The sequence below is a fragment of the Stegodyphus dumicola genome, chromosome 6, assembly GCF_044657685.1.
Source record: "Stegodyphus dumicola isolate Sdum_Otavi_A_Nest chromosome 6, ASM4465768v1".
NCBI classification, from domain to species: Eukaryota; Metazoa; Arthropoda; class Arachnida; order Araneae; family Eresidae; genus Stegodyphus; species Stegodyphus dumicola.
The window spans coordinates 168728587-168751664 of NC_140773.1; the positions used below are offsets into that span (position 1 = coordinate 168728587).

General features: G+C 32.1%; 1 protein-coding gene across 1 annotated transcript in view; it reads right to left on the reverse strand.

The window, feature by feature from the left end:
- Positions 1-259: 259 nt before the first annotated feature.
- LOC118185542 (TWiK family of potassium channels protein 7-like) overlaps positions 260-23078 on the reverse strand; it is a 412540-nt gene continuing 389721 nt past the window's right edge. Inside the window, exon 2 of the mRNA XM_085819153.1 lies at positions 260-6750. Within this exon, the coding sequence (XP_085675279.1) occupies positions 6026-6750 (725 nt within the window). The 3' untranslated portion in view covers positions 260-6025. The remainder of the gene's footprint in view (positions 6751-23078) is intronic.

Here is a 23078-nt window from a genome sequence, read left to right on the forward strand (position 1 = left end):
ACTCCCAAATAGGGTTAATCACAAGCTGTGGGGGTGTATGACTTTAAAGTAGCTAAACTTTTCTCTGCTTTGTTCTTGTAAACTCTTTGCTGTAAACCTCTTAACAGCACCCTTTAGAACCAGTTCTGAGTGTAGTGAGTAAATCATATAAATGTTACCATCTCCAACTAAATAAAAATTTAGGTAGTTTTAATGCTTATTATTGAACATACATATGCTGAAAATTTATATAAAAAATAAGTAAAACACAAAGACACAATTTTATTGAAAAAAACATTTTAATGCTTCAACTGGGTAACAAGTTTCATAAAACCCGCGAAAATTTGTAAGACATAACACACATTGTACACTTTTATATTTCAGTACAATGTCATAATCCTTTAATCTTCTCATATATAACATTCATACTGATCATACTTTGCTTCTAGAGAGAAAATTCAAAAATAATAAAGACACAAATACCTTTTAACAGACGCACTTTAAGAGGAAAACAACGGAATAATCTGTGGAATGTAGGGCACCATTTATTAACATATTAGACAGAGATTAGCGGCAATACTTTTAAATTATGCGGGTAATTTAGTAAAGGATTTCCATTTAGAAATTCCTAGTAACCATATTTTACTTCCAATAGTGCATATTTAATAAATTTTATATATTAATACCTTTCCCCTATACTTTGAGTAAATATTATATATATAAATGTATATTTTATAAATTTGCTACCTACATGAATTGAAAGAACTACCTATTCTGTAAACAAGGATTTTACAATTTTTTTAATTGTGCCTTAGAATTTATGCAATTCTGAAAGTATAAATTTTGTAAAGAATGATTTTTACTTATCATCTTCTCTATCAAATATTTTTTGGCAAAATAATGTGACAACACGAGAAGAAATTAAAACTTTGGAAAGAACCTATATTTCCCATTTTGATAATTAGAACTGAAGTCTTTAAAACTTTTAAGTTTAGGTGAACTAAACTATACTGCTAACACTTATCTGGAATCGAAAATATGTATAATTTAACCAATAGTGTCGATCTATATGAGGAATAAGACTTTCAGTAATGGACTTCATAAATATCATATCTTTATAAACCGAGGGTTTGGGGATATTTAATACACAACCGTTTAGATTTCAGCAGAAAAATTATATTTAAAAATGTATTAGACAAGTAATTAAAATTTTGAATGCTGACAGTTTAAAAATATTGAGTTTTTGTGCCATTTATAAATATAATTCTGTATAATTTCAGACATTTCATACATACTCATTATTAAATATTTCTTGAACGAATAGCAAAGAACCATTGTTCCAGTCGAGAACTTAATGAGAAAATATAGGCTATCAAAATGATAACATTTTGGCCCTAAAATACATTTTAATAAAAGTTGACACAATTAAAATTTTAAACCTTGCCTTTTTATAAAGAAATTGATAAGTATTTTCTCTACTGACTACTTCTTCTTTATAAATGAATGTGAAGTGATTTATGAGGCCATATAAAATTTATAATATAATCAAAAAATTGTGTTGTTTGTTTTTCTAATACACCTGACCCTAAATTTAGATTATATTCACAAATTTTATCGTGGACAAGATTTAAAGGTTGCGCTTGTCGTTGGCTAGGGACCAGGGCACTTTATGGGCGACAGTACAAATTTCCTCAGCTCCGTCGTGGTTTTGAAGGTTAATTCCCTTGAAAGAGGATTTGATGTTATCTTAACCCTCTATTGTTACCTCCATAAAAACAGAGAAAGACCTAGTAAAGACTTTTCTATTCTACAATATTTAAAATGCCTCAGACCGCAAATACACTATTCGTTTAAGAAAATTCATGCTTCAGCATTCAAATCCCTCATGGCAGCCAATTGCCCTAGCACCTGGGCAACAGGGCGTCATGGAAAATATTTGAAATGTTAGAATTTCTGCAAATGGATATTTAAGCTCCTTACTTAAGTTGCCATGTTTTCTCCATATGCTATAATTTTAGAGATTTACATGAGCTGTATAATTCTCTCTAGAAATATTTGTATACCGTATCTGAAAACTGTGTTTAACTTTATCCCAAGTAATTTACATCATGGCAGTATGAATTTTCTTTCACAGTGTAACATATTTAAAACGTAAAACATTCTTTCCATTGGCAGGTTTTTTCCTTAGGAGACACATGCAATCAAGTAATTTCTTTTAATACTTTCATTAAAACATTTCACAAAATCAAAACTGCTATGCAGCCCAAACGGTATAGTGCTTAACGTCACTGAATACCGTGCCTAAAGACCCGGGTTCGAGTACCGGAGTAGGTATGTATGTAGTGTCGGTGCGGCATAGCGGCAGTCTAAATATGCGGGGAGCCGAAAGTCCTCTCGTGTGGTTTGGTGGAAGAGAAATGGAATGGGAGACCTTCGGACCCGTCCGAGCCAGTTCATCAAAACTGGGGGGGGGGACGAAAATGAGCTAAATCGCACTGTCACCTATAAGGTGCTCAAGTCTGTTTCCAACGACATGCGTATCTTTCACTCCTTGCCACGAAAAATTTCGTGGGCTTGGGCTGATGTTACTGTCAGACAAGTGAGGATAAGTAACAGCAATAACAAAACTGATATAATCTAGAATCGCATCTTACATTATTTCTTTCTAGAAGCGGAACCATGGAATTCAAGTGAACAAAATGACATACTGGAATCAGAAAATTATAATCAGGAAACTGTGAAATGACTGAATTCAGTCTTAAAAGTATTTAGTCATGCAATCTGTTTTCAAACACCATGCTTCAGAAATGATAATATTTAGTCAGAATTTTAGATTCATAATATTTTATTCATTTCTAAACCTGTTTTCAAGCCTTTACTGAAAATGATTATTCCATTGTGTTAATTAATAAAGACATAAACGCATTTATTATCAATAGATTAGTCTTTAAATTCTTCAAAATATTAGAATGTGGTATAATGTAATTAATTTATGAACATAACCGCAATTCTTCGAAAGATTTTCCTTCAGAAATGATTTTTTTATTAATACGAATTCTACAGATATTTTATTATTCTAAGAATAGAATACTGTTTATTGTATTTTCCGAAATCAGTAGCATTTAGAAATTAAATATAATAGTGGAAAATATTTCAATTGAAACTAATAAGAGAGTATTTTACACGATCAACATGAAATCCTTAACTAATAGTTACAAGAGAGACATGGATAATACGTTATTCACCAATTTCCATTTTCTATATGAAACATTGTAAGTTTCATTATATTTGATTTCCATATTTCACCAAAGTATAATTTAAGTGCATAATAATGTTTCTTTCTTCATAACATAAGCATTATATATTTTAATTCGAAGGTAACAAACGAGGGTTTGAATATAAAGGCAATTTCACTTGATTCATTCCCCTTCATGTAAAATATATTTTGAAATAAAAGCAGTTTCTGGTCTTTGGCAGATCGCTAGTTAAATACTAGCCACCGTTTTAATTTTCATTAACAGTTAAAAAGAATTTATTATTTGCGTTTTAATAAATTAGATTTTCATAGTATAATAAAATGGATTTCAGACATTTAAGTGTTGGATTTATATAAAATTTATAATTTTATAATAACATTCATTCAAACAAATACATAAGGCTCATTCAAATTAAAAGGTGTCAAAAGGTCTCCTTCAGTTAAACAACACGGTTCTATTTTGTCCCAGAATTGTCTAACATTTCATAATTAAGGTTCAAAAAATACTTTTGGTCAACTTGTAGTCGATGGTACTGCTGTTATAGAGTAGCCTAAACGAAAGTGGGACACGCAGTTGTAGCAGTTTTGTCAATTTGTGAGCTCATTACGATTAATCAAACAATTATATTTATCTGATAGCTACCCTAAAAATCACTTAATTTTCTTACAGCTGTAATTCATTAATATAAGATCTAATGAAAAATTATTTCTTGCGGAGTTTGCGTACTGGATATTCATGCCAAAATGAGCTCCTTATATAAAAAAGATTTTGAATTTGCAGACGAGTTTGGTAAATTGCATATACCAAAAAGCGATCTAAAATGGGTTTAGTTGAATAACAATCTTGATAGTTATGAAGAATAATTTTAATTATCTTAATATATCAAAAGGTTTCGCATTTTGTTACCTTTCTATTTGAATGATCCTTATGCTTACAATAATGCGCAACTAATAATTCATAAAATGCTTAATATAACTTCATATTATTTATTTAAAATTTTATTTTATTACTTATAACGTGTATCAAAATTTGAACTGATTGATTTCTTCATTATACTCTACATTGTACATACCAATCATCACCATAACTCAGCAAATCCAACTTTCACAAGTTAACATCGGGCGGTTTACTGAATAATTGTCGTCACTTAATATAGATTCACAAGCATTGGACAGAAGTCGTGGAGATGAGGATTGATATAGTATTGCACAGAAGTTTTATTTAAACACAAGAACACCCTAAATTAGCAAAGTTTGGTTTCTAAATAAAATGACGAAACTAATTAACACTGTACTGTATTAAAAATAAAATAATAAATATAAATTTCTAAATTACCTTTAAAACACACAAATAATTTTATTATAACAACTAATTAATACTGTACTGTATTAATAATAAAATAATAAATATAAATTTCTATATTACCTTTAAAACACACAAATAATTCTAAGTGAATAGTATTTTAATTGCTTGCAACATACTGGATTCCCCATAAACTTAAAGACGATAAAATGATCAATTTCATATGTTTAATTAAAAACACATTCCCTGTTTCCTTTTTATGCATGTCAACTTTCTTTGTTTATTTGGTATAAAAAGTTCTTGTTTAAAAGTTTATAATTTTAGTGTAAGCTGTTTTGAGATTAGAAACATTTTTCTTTATATTTATCTGATAGCTACCCTAAAAATCACTTATAGTTTATTATTCTTTTTATCCTACAGCACACACTTCTCAGATAGCCAGTTCGGTTGTTATTGCCATCTTACAATGAATAAAATCTTTGATTTCATAGTAAGTACCACATTGGTTATTAGGGTATAGAGGATCAGTGTATAGGTTATCAGTAAACAGATAATTAAATATAAGATAAATGTTTCTTAAAATATTAGTAACGTCTGTACTGTTTATACAGCTAACAAAAGGTGTATAACTGTCCTATATTATCCATAATTGTTGCAAAAATCTTTTACTATCGCTGTTTAAATGTAGGCAATAAGTTTCGGAGTTTCTGCTAATCGGTTTGATCACTTGCAAAATTAAAAGCGCCGTTATCATGAATCGTTTCAATAAATGTTTCCTCTACTGTTACTCTGAATTGAAATATATTATGCTGCAAGCAAATAAATGAATCGTAATTTACAGAAATAAATTTATTGACATTTTGCCGTTAAATACTTATTTTGAACATAAAATAATTAATAATATTGAATTCCTTTTTACCTTTAATTTCAAATACCGTTAAGGAAGTAAATAAGAGATGTGTAATGTGTTTCTTTCATGTTAACTGTCATTTGATTACTGACAATTACCCTTAAATTCACGACTTCATTTTAAAGTGTAATTCCATATTTCTTTACTAATCTCATAACGTTTAAACATCATTTCTGTGCAACAAACATAGTACAAATAGTTATAGATAACAATCCTGTTCAGGTGAATATCTACCGAAATTATATAAAAACTTGTCATCTAATGTAGAAAAAAAAACAGTTAATTTTCCTTTGTATGAAACTTCTTGAAGATCTTTCACAATTTGTTCAAAAATGTTTGATCATTTCGTGACATGTTATATATTTTTTTAAGAATTTGTTAAAAGTGTCTTCGAAGTTTTAGCAATGTTTCCATTAGATTGTTTATTCTGTCACATATCTGAAGCGGAGAACAGTTTTAAAACCAGCACATTGACGTCCGTCTACTGGCATCATGTGTCTTGAAGTATTGAAGTCTGGTCTTAGCAAAAAAGATCCATGTCGCTGTACTTTAAACCGTTCTCAGCTTCAGTGCATTGTCAGCCCATGTCATCCTCTTCTTCTTGATCTTTAATAATGCCAATCCTCCTGCCGCAGTTTCGGACTTTGTGTATAACTTCTTCTTGCATCAAATTGAAGCACATTGCTATCAAGGCCATGCCGACAAGAAGATATAGCGAGCAAATTACAAGTTTCTCTTGCGACCCTTCATCCGATACCACTGAATCTCCAGGCACTAGGTCCCCAAAACCGATGGTACTGAGGGTAACGAAACAGAAGTAAGAGCCGTCCAGAAATCCCCATCCCTCCCACAAAGAAAACAGCACCGCTCCGCCGGAGATATATCCGACAAGTATCAATAAGCACAAAGTAATAGGTACAGATACTCTGGGCTTTTCGTATTCCAGATCCAGATCAAGATCTGGCAGATTTTCTATTCTCACTTCGTCTTCAGTCGGCATATGAAGTTTATCCTGGACACCAGGTTCTGAATTTGGGTGATTCCTGTTTGGAGAATTATGGGCTACGATGTGATGGACTCTGTAATTTTCGGCCGGATGATGGTGGTGATTGTTATGTCGTCTTCTTTTGTAAGGATCGCTAGAACCGCAACTGCAGATTCGCCCATACACATACCGAAAGGACTTGGCCAAGATATCACCGATATTGGTAAGATACAGCAACATGAGTGGTATGCCGAAGATAGCGTAGATTATAGTAGCGATTTTCCCCCAGTTAGTCCTTGGTGCAATATTTCCATAACCTGAAAGAAAAAAAAATGGTTGATTTGATTTCATCTTCAATGAAACGGGTAAAGTGAGAGTTCTACATGATATACCAATTTTAAGCATTCCAGATTTAAATTATGATTACTGTGTGATGTCTGTAAATCTGATTCAAAAAATAACTTTTTTAATTAATAAGGCTGACATATTTATCAGAAAGATACCAGGTTCAGTAAATTTCAAATCTATCACTCGATTTGAAATTAGATTAGCCTATAAATTAAGTTTTAAAAATTTTACCTAAAACTGAGTTTTAAGCGAATATTTTCTTTATGTTCATACCGAGAATGTCATTTATAAAAAAAAGTACATTAGAAACAAATTATTTGCAAGTAATGCAGTAAAACCTTATAAAAGTTTAAAGCAAGTAAACTTATAAACAGGTTTGACCAGCGGCAGTAAGTACTTACCAGTCCATTAGGCATTTAACTTCAACATAGATTATGATTAATTGTTTATTGAAATCAGTTTCATTAATGCTTAAATTGGAAAACCGTTTAGCATTGCCCTTTTTAAATACCTTTTAGTTTGTAATACTGTGATTTGTTTTCAATATAGTAATATTTTAAATTAAATATTACTATATTGAATTTTATATATATGAATTTTATATATATGAATTTTATATATATGAATTTTATATATATGAATTTTATATATATGAATTTTATATATATGAATTTTATATATATGAATATTACTATATTGAAATTTCAATATTAGTATTTTTAAGAATAATTGCGACATTTTACAATAATTAATATCATTTTGCATTTTGTATTTTCATTATTTTATGCTATTTCAAAATTTTAGTATTTTGCATAAAGTTCTAATTTAACAAACATATCCATAAAACCGTTTTCTTAATGTTTTAACTGCAACCAACGTAAAAAAAAAAAACAACCTCCTAACGGTTTCGTCAATTAACATCTGAATTTATACGTATCTAACTAATTTAGAATAATAAAAACTGTATCTAAGCGTTTATTGACAACATGTCGGTCCAAAATTTCAAAAATTTATATTTAGAAATTTTTTATCTAAATCTTAGTGATATACCACCTTAGACTAACAATCTAACTCATAAAGAATCGAGTCAACCTTTTTTGGGTAAGAACTAAAATGCAGCTGTTTTATGCTGCTTGATTGCTTGATGAAAAGACCTTGTTTTTGCAGCATATTTTATAATGTATTTTAAAATATTTCAAATAACGATTAGTCTTCATGTTACAGTGCAGTCTGACCTTATGACTAAAAGATTTTATTAGGCAATTTTACTACATTTATTAATATAACTCTCTTGGAACTTCTTTTTGGTTTCGAGCTTAATGAAAGTCTGATGGAACAACAACATTATGCTAAGCAATATAACAGATGTCTTATTTGTTAAAGGTTTATCTAAGTAATAGTTAAACAGCAACTTGTTAAGTTTTTGACTAAGAAGAAACAATTCTGGCATTCCAGTCAATATTTAATTGCATTGTTTTAAAATAACGAAGTACTTATTGTGCCAATCTTTTATGCAGTTTGCGATAATAATGCAGAACTTATCTTTAGAATGAAATACTAAATGCATGAATTTTAACTAGCTGCTTAATTTAAGGTTTGCACTGAAAAAAAGAAACGAAACTTTAGTATTATCCTTAAATTAACGGCGAAGAGTTGACTAAGACTGCTTAAAACTAAAGGAATTAAATAAGTTCTCGTGCATACAATTCCAAAATTAAAGTTTGCGTAAGAATGGAATTTAAATATCATGTAACATTAAATATACCCAAAAACAAAAAATATTTGCAGAAAACTTAAATTATCTACAGAAATGTTAAGATTAGCTAGAATAAAATGCATAAAATAGTTCTTCATTTACTTACAATTAATTATAAAAAGGATATATTTTTAATTTTCTCTGCCAAATTAAAAATATTTTAAAGATCATTTAAAGGTATTTTCCTGAAAACATTATTCAGAATAAAAAGCAGAAATGAAATAAATTTATTCCTTACTTTTAGATAAATTTTTTATTGTTATATAACCCGAAAAATTTAAGTAACTTTAAAATTTCATAGCTCAGCAATGTGTAGCAAAACTAAATTGTTACAACTCAATATGAAGTCTTAAAATTTATATTTAAGAAAATTATATGTATATTTTTCATTTAATGGCCTAAAATACATAAAACGATTCGTATAAATTAATAAGGAAAGAAAAACATAGAAAAGGCGCTCAATTGTTAAAAACAAAACTTTATTTTAATTAGCGGTATAAAAACATATTAAACAGTTCAAACTGTATAATAATCATAACAATAAATATATATATAACAATTATATAAAAAAGAAACATACACACACCGATGCATACTCTGCTTCAAAAAATATATGCACCCAGAAAAAGGCTACAACTACGAAACAGTAGTATGGTGTTCGTGTAGATAAACAAAAGATACAAAATTGGGCCAAAAAAGCGTTTTTTTATAAGCAAGCAACGCAAAGAATGTGAAAATCAGTAGGTGGTAAAGCCATCCTTGGCAGCTATACAAGGCAAAATTCGCTTGGGCATGGAGTCTATTAAGCTGCCAGTGTCCTCTCCGGTAGATTGTGCCACAAATTAAGCAACTGATCAGCAAGTTGGGACGTATTTGTACACTGCTGAATTTGCCTGCTCAACATGCCCCAAATGTATTCAATAGGAAACAGATCTAGAAATCTGGCAAGCCAATCAATTACATTACCATGTCGAATACATTTTTGAAAAGGTTGTACTGTATGTGGCCGAGCGCTATCCAGCTGGAAAACAGAACCTGGACAATCGGCTAACATAGGCAGTACGACAAGCTGCAAAATGTCGTCAAGGTACCTATAAGTAGTCAGAGTACTTCGCAACAAGACTAATGGTGCACGAGTGATCCAGCTGATGGCTTCCTAGAATGCCATTCCCTGTGTTCGATTGAGCAAAACCAGCACCATGCAAGACTGGGGACAACTGCCTATACCAGCACCACTGCTTATAGTGAAGCGTCAATGGCAAAAGTCTTAATGGACGTCGAGATCTGAGTCCAGCGTCATTTAGTCTTCTGCGAATTGCATTCTTGGATATCCCGACATCCTTCAGTTTTCAAATGGAGTTGAATCGATGATAGCATAGCTGTTGGTGCAGACTTGGTAATTCTATTAGTTGCGGGATCATCTCGCGCATTGGTGGCTCGGGAATGTCCCAGCCACTATATCGGATGTCTATGCCTTCGCTGAGCCAGTGGTTTCAGCAAAGGACAACGACTATATCCTTTCGACCAATACGTAGGCCGATCCGCCTATTTAACCAACTGGCCTCTTTTAGTCCTACGATGCGACCAATCTCGGAGTCTGATAACTACTTGCAACGCCGTCAAATACGTCTTAAAGGTATCTTTCGTTACAACAATTTAGTATAAGTATCAAAGTCATCATTGAACAATCATTTAGATCATTCAACAATTATATATATATATATATATAATATACATTATATACTGTATATATATATATATATATATATATATATATACAGTATATAAGGTATTTAGTACACAAGCACAGACGTATATCCAAATATCAGTATGATGTATCAATAAGAAAAGCGTTCTGTATTATACAGATTGTCTCACGGGTTTCTTTGAAGAGAGGATTTGTAATTGCCAGATTAGTCTCGAAAACATTTGTCGAATGTTCTGTGACTTAGACCACATTTATCCATCCAAAAAGGGACTGAAAATTATCAATTTTAAGATTTGTAAGAAACTGCATTAAATATATAATTTCGAGTTTTAATATTTTTACAAAAGTAACCGATGTTTCTCGATTAATGGTTTTCCGATATCAAAATCATGTTTGATATATCTGCATTCAAGAAATTAATTTCCATAGCATTTAGCAGTATGCATGTAAGATCTTTCCAAAATTTCAGCAATTTCTCCGAAAATTGTAATCCTATGAGAATATACTTTTGCTTCGAATTCACTAAATTTGTAAAATATTTAGTTTAAAACTGTCAGTCAATGTGTAACCATGAAGCCGATTATTATCGGGCAGAAGGGTTGCAGCACGCTCGTATAGTACATTACATTACACATATCTAGCTATGGAACATGAAATTATTAGTTGCCCTTTGAACAAAAACCTTTTGTACAAAATTCGAGGTTCTTATGCTTTTATTAAAGTATTTAGTACATTTAATTAACTGGAACCATGAATCCTACGAGTTTCTATGAGTTTCTGTGAACCATCAGTTCTACGAATCTAGTCTTTCCCATCCAACGGTGGGCCCTATCCATTGTAGGCACCACTAAGGCCGTAAGCAGTGGTCACTTTATTATGAAGGCAACTAATAGGTAGGGATACCCTTACCTTCTATGAACTGACAGAAAATTTACATCAGTGCCTTCTCCAGGTTTTGAACTCTGGTCCTTCCATACTGCAGTCAGAGTCACTAACCACTTTCCCATCTGGCCGGCGTTAAAACTGAAGTTACACTATGAGCTTAATTACCTGAAGAATTATATGCATAGTTGCCATCCTTTGTTTCTGAAAATTTGACGTCTTCGACTAAAGTGGACTCTGTACTAATAAGGCGGATATGCATGTAAAGACAGTTCATCTTTGCGTTATATTGGTTAGCACATTCATAACAGAACTGGAAGATGTATTCAATGAACCACAAAAGCACAGTTAATGCTCTCAATTCCTGCTTCAAAATACACCTAATAATATCTTCAACTGTTTTTATAAAATTCAGCTACAATCAAATTGCATTGGTGTGTTGCAATATAGTGCTATGGTGTGGAGAAAATACCGTTTTATATTAAGAGTATTTGCAATATATTTATTGTTCTATTCATATATTCTATTTACACGAATTTACAACCAACATAGCTTAAAGGAAAGCTACACATTTCAGACGTTTTATGCAACATTTTAAGGGAAAATCAGATCTAGCAGCCGCGATGCTAGAAGGCAATTTTTTTAAGAAACAAGTTTCTCTCAATATTTATTTAAATGGATGGATTTCTAGCCGAAATAATCCCGCCGAAAGCTATGCACTCGACAAAGTACGCGGGACATTCCGCGGGGCTAGCAAAAATATCTCGCTTACAGCTCTATCACGCGTAGGTTTTTAAGTCAACCAATGAGATATCCGGAAAGCGAAGATTCTCAGAAATGTTTACTTCTACGCTCAGTCAGTGGTAGCTTAAAACTATGATAAAGGTTAGGCGCTGATTGGCTGAGAATGAAGAGGTAAATGGCGCGAACCCCTATAAAAAGGTATTACTGGTTATCCAGAACTGCTTTTAAAATGGAGGCGTTTTACATTCAAGTTCTTTCGCAATAGTATATAGTAGAAATTAAAAGAAAACATTAGGTAACCGAAAATATTTTACAAATCTATTAACGTACCCATCAGTGGTCGAATGTAAAAGCAACTATGCTGACGGTTCGGTCTGGGTTTCAATCCCGGCGAAAGGGCTGGCTGCATGAATATTTTTAAGGTTTTTCGCATGTGCAATAGGGATATGAGCCAGGCTTCCTTAAATATCCACCATGGAACAACCCTCCCCTTTACATGTAGTGTCTGAAGCCGGAGGACGTAATAAATTAAGAATATTAATTTTTAGCGAATAAGTTTAGAGTTGGCTTTCGTTAAAAGTGAAAGCACTGCAAATATGTCGGTGGTGTGGTGTATTTAATTATGGCAAAGCACACTAGGGCTATCTGCCTAAGGGGAGGGATGCCTTCGTGGAGGACTTCCTAAGGGAAACCTAAGGGAAAACTAAGGGTTACACATGGAGAAAACCACGAAAACACCCATGCAGCCAGCCCGTTCGCGGGATTCGAACCTCGGACCGAACTACCAGTGTTCAGCGACTTTACCGCTCGGCCGCTGGTAGGCCCTGCAAATATGGCATAAACATGTCTAGAAAAGCAACGAAACCATCTAAAAGAATATTTTCATAATTTCCTTAAAGAAAGTATTTTATCAGTCCATTTAAAAAATTAGAAATCTAAATTTATTTTGTGCACTATTCAAGAAACGCTTGAAGTAGTTTTTATTAAAATACCTTTATTAAAATATCTCTTACAACGAAATTTAGTTACACTTTAAATATTTAGTGGTGATAGCACTGCACAGATGATTAATGATGTCACTCATAATAATCAAGGTTGTATTCTTTAGAAGACGTTATTTCTTTCATTAAGTTCTTAATGCTGTAACATATTTTAATTAAAATAAGTGTTTGCGTCAAACTCGAGATTAACGACAGTATTCTTAATCCTTTGATATCATTAATAAAAGTTTTATTTGTTTGCCTTAATTTTTACCCTTTAATTTATACATTTCAGTTTTATATTAATCTCTAATAAAATTTTTCTATTAAAGATATATCTAAGCTTTACACTGTTAGCTTTTTATTAACTAATTAATTAATTTTTTATCATTTTTCCCTTTACTGAAATGTTTTAAAAGAAATCTTTTCAGTATGTTTCTTATTTCGAATTCTAAATTTCTGCGTCATAGCAAAACATAATGCATTCTTATCAGAAAGCATGTCCAAGTGATCCTGTGAAATAATGCACGGCTACATCTTGAATCGCTACATCTTTGCTTATTAAAAAAAATTCGTAAGTCTCCATACGATGTTAATTAATGTCCAAATAATGCCTTAGCAATTTTCTTTCTACTATTTGGTTTGCAATTTTTAACAGCTCAATATAAAATGCTATATTCTATATATTTCAGTTTTGGTGAATTAATTCTTAAAAACAGTGGGCCTATCGTCATTGCTTCCCTTAAAATTATTGCACATATTCATATGAATTCTGCATGTCGAGATCGTATTCAAATGTTTCCAAAGATTTTTGTATTTCAAATGATTCTTTCATTTTAGAACTTAAAAAAACATTTTGAGGTGTCAGATACTAATCTAAAATCCTTGGTCTGATCATAACGGAAAGGAGGTAAAATTTCTGCATGTCATGATTTGACTGAAAAGGCAAAAATTAATCACAACTTTTTAAAATTGTGACCGGAGTTGAAAATCGGTGTTCTGCTTTTGATAATGAGACACATCAGCAATCACCTGCTTGGGTTGGAGAAAGTTCACCATTCATCGGTTTTAGAAACTTCGGTTTAGAAATCTTGTCTAAAGACCATGCTGATGACGTATCTTGATTGGAAAGTGATACATCGTTAGGACGTTAAAGTTAAAATAACTACTAAGAACGTAAAACAAAAGCAAAGCGCATCTAAAGAGCAAAGCTCACTCGGAGATTTCTCAGTACTCCAAACTGACACCAAAGAAAACAACAACTATTCAGAAACTTATGCTCGCTCCGGTCTTACATAGTTTTTCTCCAGCCGCTGAAAACTCTCTAGTACTTCTCAAAATTACTGAAAGGCATATGAGGTCCAGATACAGTTAAATTTACATATACAAATCAATAACAGTTATAAAGAAGTCGTACCGAAATGCCACAAATGGTCCCCAAATTTGGCGAATTTTGGAGGTTTCGCATCAAATTTGGCGAAAAAACAATAGTTTCCAAAACCATCGCCAACTTGGCGATATCTCTCCCATTTAGCGAGATAGTCATTTACTCAACTTTATAAAGACTTGACCCTTTAATTTATCGGCAAAGCTTTGCTTCTTTACATTTTAATGTTACATTTTACAAAAACTACTACAATTTCACTAAAATTATTTGCATATGTACAAAATTCGTAACATTATTATTAATTTTTCTAAAATAAGATGCAGATATTTTGGAGAGGAATTAATTCTGAAAAATGAAGTCTAATATTTTACGTAATAACCCGTAGACTAAAATATCCATAAGTATAATATTTAGCGTGCTAGTTCATTAGAAGCTAAATCTTCTTCCAGTGTAAAACTGCAAGAATATGCAAACACACATAATTTTGATTTATGTTATTTTTTCATGCCCATACCTAAATTCGTTTTAGAACAAATTTAGGAAGCAGCAACCTAATCGAATATTATTCTGTTCCCTATATTTTCACTTTGTTTAATTAACGTCGCTTTTTAATTTCTAATAGTCATTGAAAGCTCTTTTTAAAGCATCGTTTTGAATTCTTTATATATTTAAATTTTTACTTTGAAATCTTTAATACCTGTGTTGATTATTTTACCTTTTAAACCATTTTTAAGTCCATTTTCAATGATACCATTTTTCTTGCAAACAACATTCTTGTAAGCAACTTTGATTTGCTTACATAAAAATGCGCTCCTTCTTTCAACAAAGCTGCAGTACAATTTTAATAAACTTTGCTGTCTTTTAACACACTTTTCTATTACAAATATACGTCTAGAATCAATATTTGAAGTAATTAGCTGTCCTTTTCTAACATCATTTGCTGTAGGCACCTTTCTGTATAACATTTGTGTCACTAAATAAAAATAAGTACCTCAAACTGCATTCCGTAGACAACTAACTCTCTCCGAGTTGAGAGCAATGAAAATAAGAAAACTTCACTTCATTTCCTTGTCATTTTCTTCATACACCACAGCAATTTTCAAGCTTTCTAAAATCCGAAATCGAACGCTCTGTCTGGCCAGGTTTCACAGTTTCCCATCGTTCATTGCGAAGCCACCAATTATTATCTACCACTTTTTTTGTATGTTTACTACAGCGTCTGTAACTGTTGTTTTGGTACACGACATTGTTCCCAAGTCCATTCATTATTTTCTCCTACCAACGACCTAAACATCGATTTTTACGACCCGCTCCGAAACTATCTTTTGTGACTGGTTTGTTTGAATTAATTTTGCTCCTTCGATTGTGAAAGTTAGTCTCGTTTTGAAGCTAATGTTTTGGAGGGAGTCATTGGAAATGCTTGGATCGAATTTCCTTCACTTTGTCAAATCGATCCTATTGATGATGTTGAATACAGAATAGTTTACTTCTTTACATTTGAACTATCATTATGCAACAATAATTTATTCGTCGCTTAATTGCCAAAATTCTTCCTGAATATATTCGGCAGAAGATAACTGTCATAAAGTTGAATATATTGGAAGTGTCTTATCGGATTCAGATCCAATACTGTATTCCTATGAGCTATATCATAACTTTTCAACTTAGAGCGATATTATCGATGCATACAAATTCAATATAACAATTGAGGTATCTTAGCACAATATGCAAAAGTTATGTTATTTGCTTAACATATCAAATACATTTTCATTTCAATAGATGATAAGTTGTCCACATTTGATTTATTACTTTGTTCCAATCTCCTTTACGCTTGTTGTAAAGTGCATATAAAACAGAAATGTGACATTCCAATCTTCGAATCCCATGAAGCTTGGAAAAGATTCGAGATCCGAAAACTGCGTTGTTTGCATTGTTTTGAATCTTATTATAAATGTGTTAAATGTTTTCATTTTAAACTTCAGAAGGAATAGATTTACTTAAACTCAAAAGAAGCATTCATTAAAATAAGAACATAGTCACTGTAATTTCAGCGACAAATCACGATTAACAGCATCCCAGAACACTTGAGTGCCATTGTAAAAATGCTTTTATGAGCTATTCAAATAAATAAATTTTAGGTTTGATCTAAATTTTCAGGAAAACATTTGATGCTTGACATTTAGTATTTAGTTACGTTATTTTTTTTAAATAATACTCTTCTCTGTTTGCTTTATTTTAAAAATATGAAAACTTCAAAAAAATTTACTGTTATTCGAATATATTTATTTCAACTATGTTTAGGAATGAATTTGCCTATTCGAGATTTTTAATATTGTAAAATCTTATTAAATACAGATTCATATTTCCCCTCAGTTTGTGTGCATTAAATCAAATATTTTAAATATTAATTAAAGTTTCTCTCCTTTTCGTCCTCTTGTGATTTTTATGTAAAGGATACGACATATTCGTGATTCAAATGATCCCAGGTTTGTAAGGTTAGAGAATTCGAGAGCATTTAGAAAGAAAATTTAAGATTTGCTATTTCTAGTATAAAGTACTCATTCATATTCAGTACGCACAACCAAGAGACTATAATTTCCATCTAATATATATATATATATATATATATGTTACGGTGAAAGACCGTAATCTGGAGAATGTCGACTTTCACCTGTGAATGTCAACATTCACATAGTCTCTTGGTGTATGTCCGAAATATTTTCCAAATACTCTTATTTCTGACTTACACCGGTCAATGTCGACATTCACCATGTATTAATGGTAAATGTTGAACATATAACAATATTATATTTTCTTCTCCGTAATTCAGTAGCGAATAAACGCACTTGAGACTTGAAATAAGAACTTAAGAACATGATAACCTAAAACACACAATACATTCAAAATGAGAAAAAATAAAATAACAGTAATAAAAAACTTACTAAATTATGTGATTCAAATCTTATTTATTGCAACAACTTAAACTATTATGGCACTTTATGACCTCTCTTTTCGACTTACACCAGAGCATATCTGTGATTGTCGACATACACCGGTGAGGGTTCGAATATACAAGAATGTAGTGCAATATTCGATCTTTCACCAACGTATTTGGTGAATGTTAACATTCTACGGTGAAAGTTGACATTCTCCAATTTCGGTCCTTCACTGTAACATACACACTATATTAAAGTCGACATGAACTTTAAATTTATAAAGTGAGCTTATGACAAGAGTCTTTCAGTTATAGGCATCATTATAAATACACTTGAAACCAACAATCCCCTTTTTAGATTGCAGCAGTTGAAAATCTTCAGTATTTAAAAGTGCAAAAATAATTCCATCAAAAATTGAAAATTGAATATTGCAATCAACAGAAAAGAATTAAATGACAGATTTTTATTTATTACATTTTCAATGCTCAACAATATTAATAATTGCATGCTTGTAAAAAGGTTAAACATAAAATAAAAACAATTCAAAGTAAAAGTGAGTAGTACAAACTCGAAAACTAAAACTGCAAAAAGGGAAAATATATACAAGATAATAAAAATATGAAAATTAATCTCCCTTTATAAGATTAATTTTATATTTTTATATTTTGATATTTTATGTTTTATATTATATTTTTTATATATTTTTGTTTTATGTTATAATTTTTTATATTTTATATTTCATACATTTTATGTCTTATATTTTATATTTTTCTCCTCCTATTTTATGTGGAGATATATATATAAATATATTGTTGCGTGCGTACGGGTTCGTAATGAACTGAGTTCTCAAGTCGATAAAATATTAATGAAATTTATTCTTATCTAAAAAAATAAAACAAAATGCTTAAATTTCCTCAGAGAAACTGCTAAAATGTCAAATAGGACACAATTCAAAGCAGAGAAAGCTAATCTGATCTCACGGCGAATTCGCTACAATCAAAAACAAAAACTAAGTAAACAACTGAATTGACATGTTTTCCTCTGGCTTTTATAAGATTTTTTATCATTCACGAGAACATTGTGGTATATTCTCGATTTTTCTGAATATCAAAAGAGTACGAGCTATCTTTTTATTAAATTTACGAGATATCTATTTATTAATTTGTTTATTTAATTTTTATAATAAATTAAAATTTTTTATTAAAATTACGAGATATCTATTTATTAAATGTTTAGAAAGTCCTCCACGAAGGCATCCCTCCCCTTAGGCAGATAGCCCTAGTGTGCTTTGCCATAATTAAATACACCAACACCAACTATTTATTAAATGTTAAATGAACGTGCTCCTATATTTTTACTTTTTAGGCGTAGCTTTCTCTTAAAACTTGTCGCGCGCAGCATTGCACAAGGAAATGAAACAATTTAATAACAATTCTACTAAAAATAGTAAACTAAATACAAAAACCGTAACACTGCCCCTACCCAAGGACTACACATACCGGGGAGTACAATCCCTGGACAGGAAGCCAAACTCAGAACTAAAGCATCATTGCAACAATAAACATTACATTAAAATAACAAACAGTATAAACAATAACTGCAATTAGTACCTTAAATCAAATCAAATACTATCAAATACTAAATACAAATCAAATCAAATACAAATTTAGAAACAAAAAAGGGCTATTTACAAAGAAAAAAGAATACCACTTATACTATTTAGAATACTGTTTACAATTATATATACTACGTTATATACAATTATATACACTACAATTATATACACTTATTTACTACGTACTATGGCCATAATAAGGAGCTAACCTATCGTAATGAACGATTTTAGGCTTAGAGTTCGATGATTTTAAGCTGCCACTCACTGCAGAAATCTTGAGGGCTTTAAAACGGGGTTTTTGACTATCCTTCAAACTCCGTTCCGCGATATGATCATTGATTTGTTCCCTGCATCGTTGCTTGGAAATGGTTTTATTTTCGTTCCTTGTGGTGTTCCGCAGTTCCTTCGTATGTGGCTCCAGCTCCGCAATTCCAGCAATTTGGTTTCTGTTCACTCCTTTTTCGTCTCATGGCATTTAATTGTCTTTTGAACTCCTCTGTCTTATTTTCCGTGTTCTGGTGTGTTCTGCAGTTCCTTCAACACTGCTGTTCCGACACTTTAGAATTGTCCTCTTCCGTCTGAGGGCACTGACTTGCCTTGTTCTACAATGCCGTCGTATGTGGCCTTCAGTACCACAATTCCAACACTTTACAGTCAGTTTTTTTCTTACTCCTACTCCGTATGTAAGCATTGAAATGTCTGGTTAAATCATCTAAACGACCCATCAATTGATATACTGCTCGTGTACTCGCACAGCTCTGATTGAGTAGCGACCTCTACAAGTTGCTTGCTGGGCTGACTCAAATTTCATGGTGTACACTAGAGCGCATTTTACGTCCTTGACATCTTCCATTCGTAAAGTCTTCTGTATTTCTGAATTCCGAATGCCATTTCGATTGAAGTACTGCAGGAACAGTATTTTCCTTGTTTCTCTCGGTTCTCCGTAAAGGCGAGGTGAGTTAGCTTTTCAACATCCGTGGCGTGCTATTGGAGTGTTACGGTGAGCTTCTGTTGACGGGATTTTAGTTGCAGCCTACTGTAGTCTTTCAAACATTTCTCCTCAAAGCGCACCCGCAATAAGCCGGATAGAGCTTCGAAACATAATCTTTGGTTTTTTGGGACTGCTTGAATGATATGTGCTGCGTCTGATAACAGAGAAACAGTGAGATGACAACCATTCCCATGCGGCATTATTATAGAAAATTGTGTCTTATACACTTGCTAGGAGGTTTTTTCCATCATATATGGATAGTTTCAGAGAGGGACGAGCATGCATCGGTAAAAATTGAAAACCATCCGAATTGCTCCGTGCCGTCGCTAGGAATTTCTTTAACTTATCAATTTCTTTGGCAACTTCAGAATCCCTGTCATCAATGTATTGTTCGATATGTCCTTAGACGAAAGAAACTTTTTCTTAAATTTGCTGCTCGGTACGCTGTTGGGCAACCGAAACTCTTCCATTGATTCGTTGCTTCACAGCAGAAACTCTCTCTTCTATTTGTTCTTTCACAGAAGAGAATTTCTCCAACTTTATTTTAAACAGAGACTATTATTCCTTCCACAGCCTCAGGTTTGTTTCTTCAGATTTGTTCTTCTTGACTTAATCCAATCTTTTCCTTAACAAATTCTAGACCAGCTTTCATCTCTTTTTGAATAATATTCATATCCTCTTTAACCGAGGCACCTTCGATCTTTTCTTCGAATTCAGAAAATGCAGTCATCAGCTGTCTCATTTGTTCTTCCACCGCTCGTGTGATTGTCATTCAAGTCTCACTTCTGACACGAAAAAGTGTTGCGTGAGTATGGGTTCGTAATGGATTGAATGCAGAGGTCGATAAAAAGTTAATAAAATGTATTCTTATCCCAAGAAATTAAACAAAATGCTGAAGCTTCCTCAGAGATATTCGTACAGTATCACACAGTAGTTAAATTTTAAACTACTAAAAGCAGAGAAAGCTAATCCGATCTAACCGCGACTTTGCCACAATCAACAACAAGAACTAAGTAAAAAACTGAACTGAACTGTTTTCCTCCGGCCTTTATAAGATTTTCAATCATGGATGAGAACATTCTGTTACTTTCTCGATTTTTCTGGATAGAAAAAGAATAAAGTTACGAGATATCTATTTATTAAATGTTAAATACGCGTGCTTCTATATTTTTACTTTTTCGTCGTTGCATTCTCTTAAAACTTGTCGCGCGCAGCATTGCATGGGAAAATGAAACAATTTAATAACAATTCTACTAAAAATACAAAACCAAATACAAAAACCGTAACAATATATATATGTTTTATATTTTGTGTTGATTTACTTTTTACTCGGCTCAGTGAGGTAAGTTTTTTATCTTATATGTTGGTAAACTTTGCATTTTTTACTTTCAAAGTGATTGAATTACGTTATTGTTATCTTCCGATTAAAGTTTTTATGCCTTTAGTTAATCTGCATGCAATAAAAATAGAATTATCAACAGTTCAAGTTCGCCTAACGCTAGTTTATTTACCATAGCAGCCATATTTGTTTACATTTGAAAATTAGGAGAACAATGATTCTGCACCTTCAGTGTCTTTTTGCCAAGTGGGACCAAAAGTATAGTTTTGTGCACCGAAAAATCTGCTTTGTTGCTTGCTGACTGAAATGCTTGTTTTTGAGTATAAACTGTAATTTTAATTGTAAAAATTGTTTTTTTAATTGTTTTAACTGTACCTGGTATTTGTTGTGCACATAATTGTTTGATCGCGTTATAAAAAACCAGGTAAATTATTTTTCTGATTTAAGAAAATCTTAATTTCATTTCATTCTGAATCATTATTTTAATGCTTTAATTTTGGGGAAAAACTGATGCTTCTAAGAATATTATTTATTTTCCTTTTTATTTAAAATTTTTATCCAAGATTTCGGTTCATTGGAAAGAATTCGGGAAGGGAGGCGATTTTGCTAAGTCATGATTTTCGCGGGTTGTTTTGTCCTTTGGAAAGTTCTAGAACAATTTTCTTTTGTGCAATTGAACTTTAGGACAAAATGTACGTGACGGAAAGGTCAGAGGTTGCCACTTTACCTGCGGTGTAAGTCATCTTGTTTGGCGATCGGTGTGTCCGGTTTGGCTAAGTGAGAGAAAAGTGCACATGCGTGATGAACCTCATTTAGGTCATTCAGGATAGAAACGGGAATTTAGTCCCAAAACGGGGGGCGATAATTGAAGCTACTATGGGAGCCAGTGTCTGTGAAGGAGACGAAGAAAATCGAGTTTGAATCACTTTATGACTGACACTTAGACTTCGCACATTCGTGTTCTTGGATGAAAGGGGAAAAAAGGAACATGTAGTTCGCCTACTAGCAGTGCTTCAGGCGGGGAGCGGCAATTATGTTCCCCGGCCGCGTGTTTTAGCTAAATGTTTGAGGAGAGGTTATTGAGTGGCGATCGACAAAACTGTTGAGCGAATAATAAAAAATTAACAGAGACTTTGGTTTTCATCTGGATCTGCTAAGGCTAGAACGATGTCCTCTGAACTTCGACTTGAAAGCGAAGGAAGGAATTATGTTATCGTAGACTAATGAATACCTGCGTCAACCGTTCTCTTAAACACCTAGCTTAATAGTCTACGTTTTGCCTTGTTGTGCTGAGATTCTATTCCGACAGCCGTGCGGCGCAAGCTCTTCTCCTGCTTTCCAGGGTGATAAATTTTGTTCTAAATTTGGAAACCAGTTACAGGCGTTCTCCTCTGTTGAAATTGCTGAAGCGTCGCTTAACACTTCTTCCAAAGGATGTGGTTTTTCCGGGAATGCAAGGTCTTACCTAGTCATTTCAAATCCCTCTTCAAGTCGTCTACGTCACAGATAAGTTTTTCCCTGTGTTTTCATTTATTCCTATGTACTTTAATGAAATTCCAGAACTTTCTTTGGGACTTTATACTCCATATTGAATCTCCAATTCAATTCTAAATGCCTGAAAATTCGCTCCCTTCCGATTTCTTTATTTACAGAGACTAAAATGGAAAATCGTAATAAGTAATTATGGTATAAAAATAAGGTTTGTTTTGTGAAATTATCCTTAGTACAGATGTTGAATTTCAGAGGTGTACCTGAAGAAAGTAATGTATTTTTGACCATCCTAAAATTTACTGCTGTAGTTCTGGTTAAAGTTAAATTAAATGGGTCATAAAGGGAATTCTGAGACTAAATTCATTAAGTTAATTTTAAAAAAATGAAATTTGTAAATCCTTAATTTTAAATGTGTCAATGATATAAATTGATTAGTTCACATGTGTAACTGAAATAAGGGATTGGTCA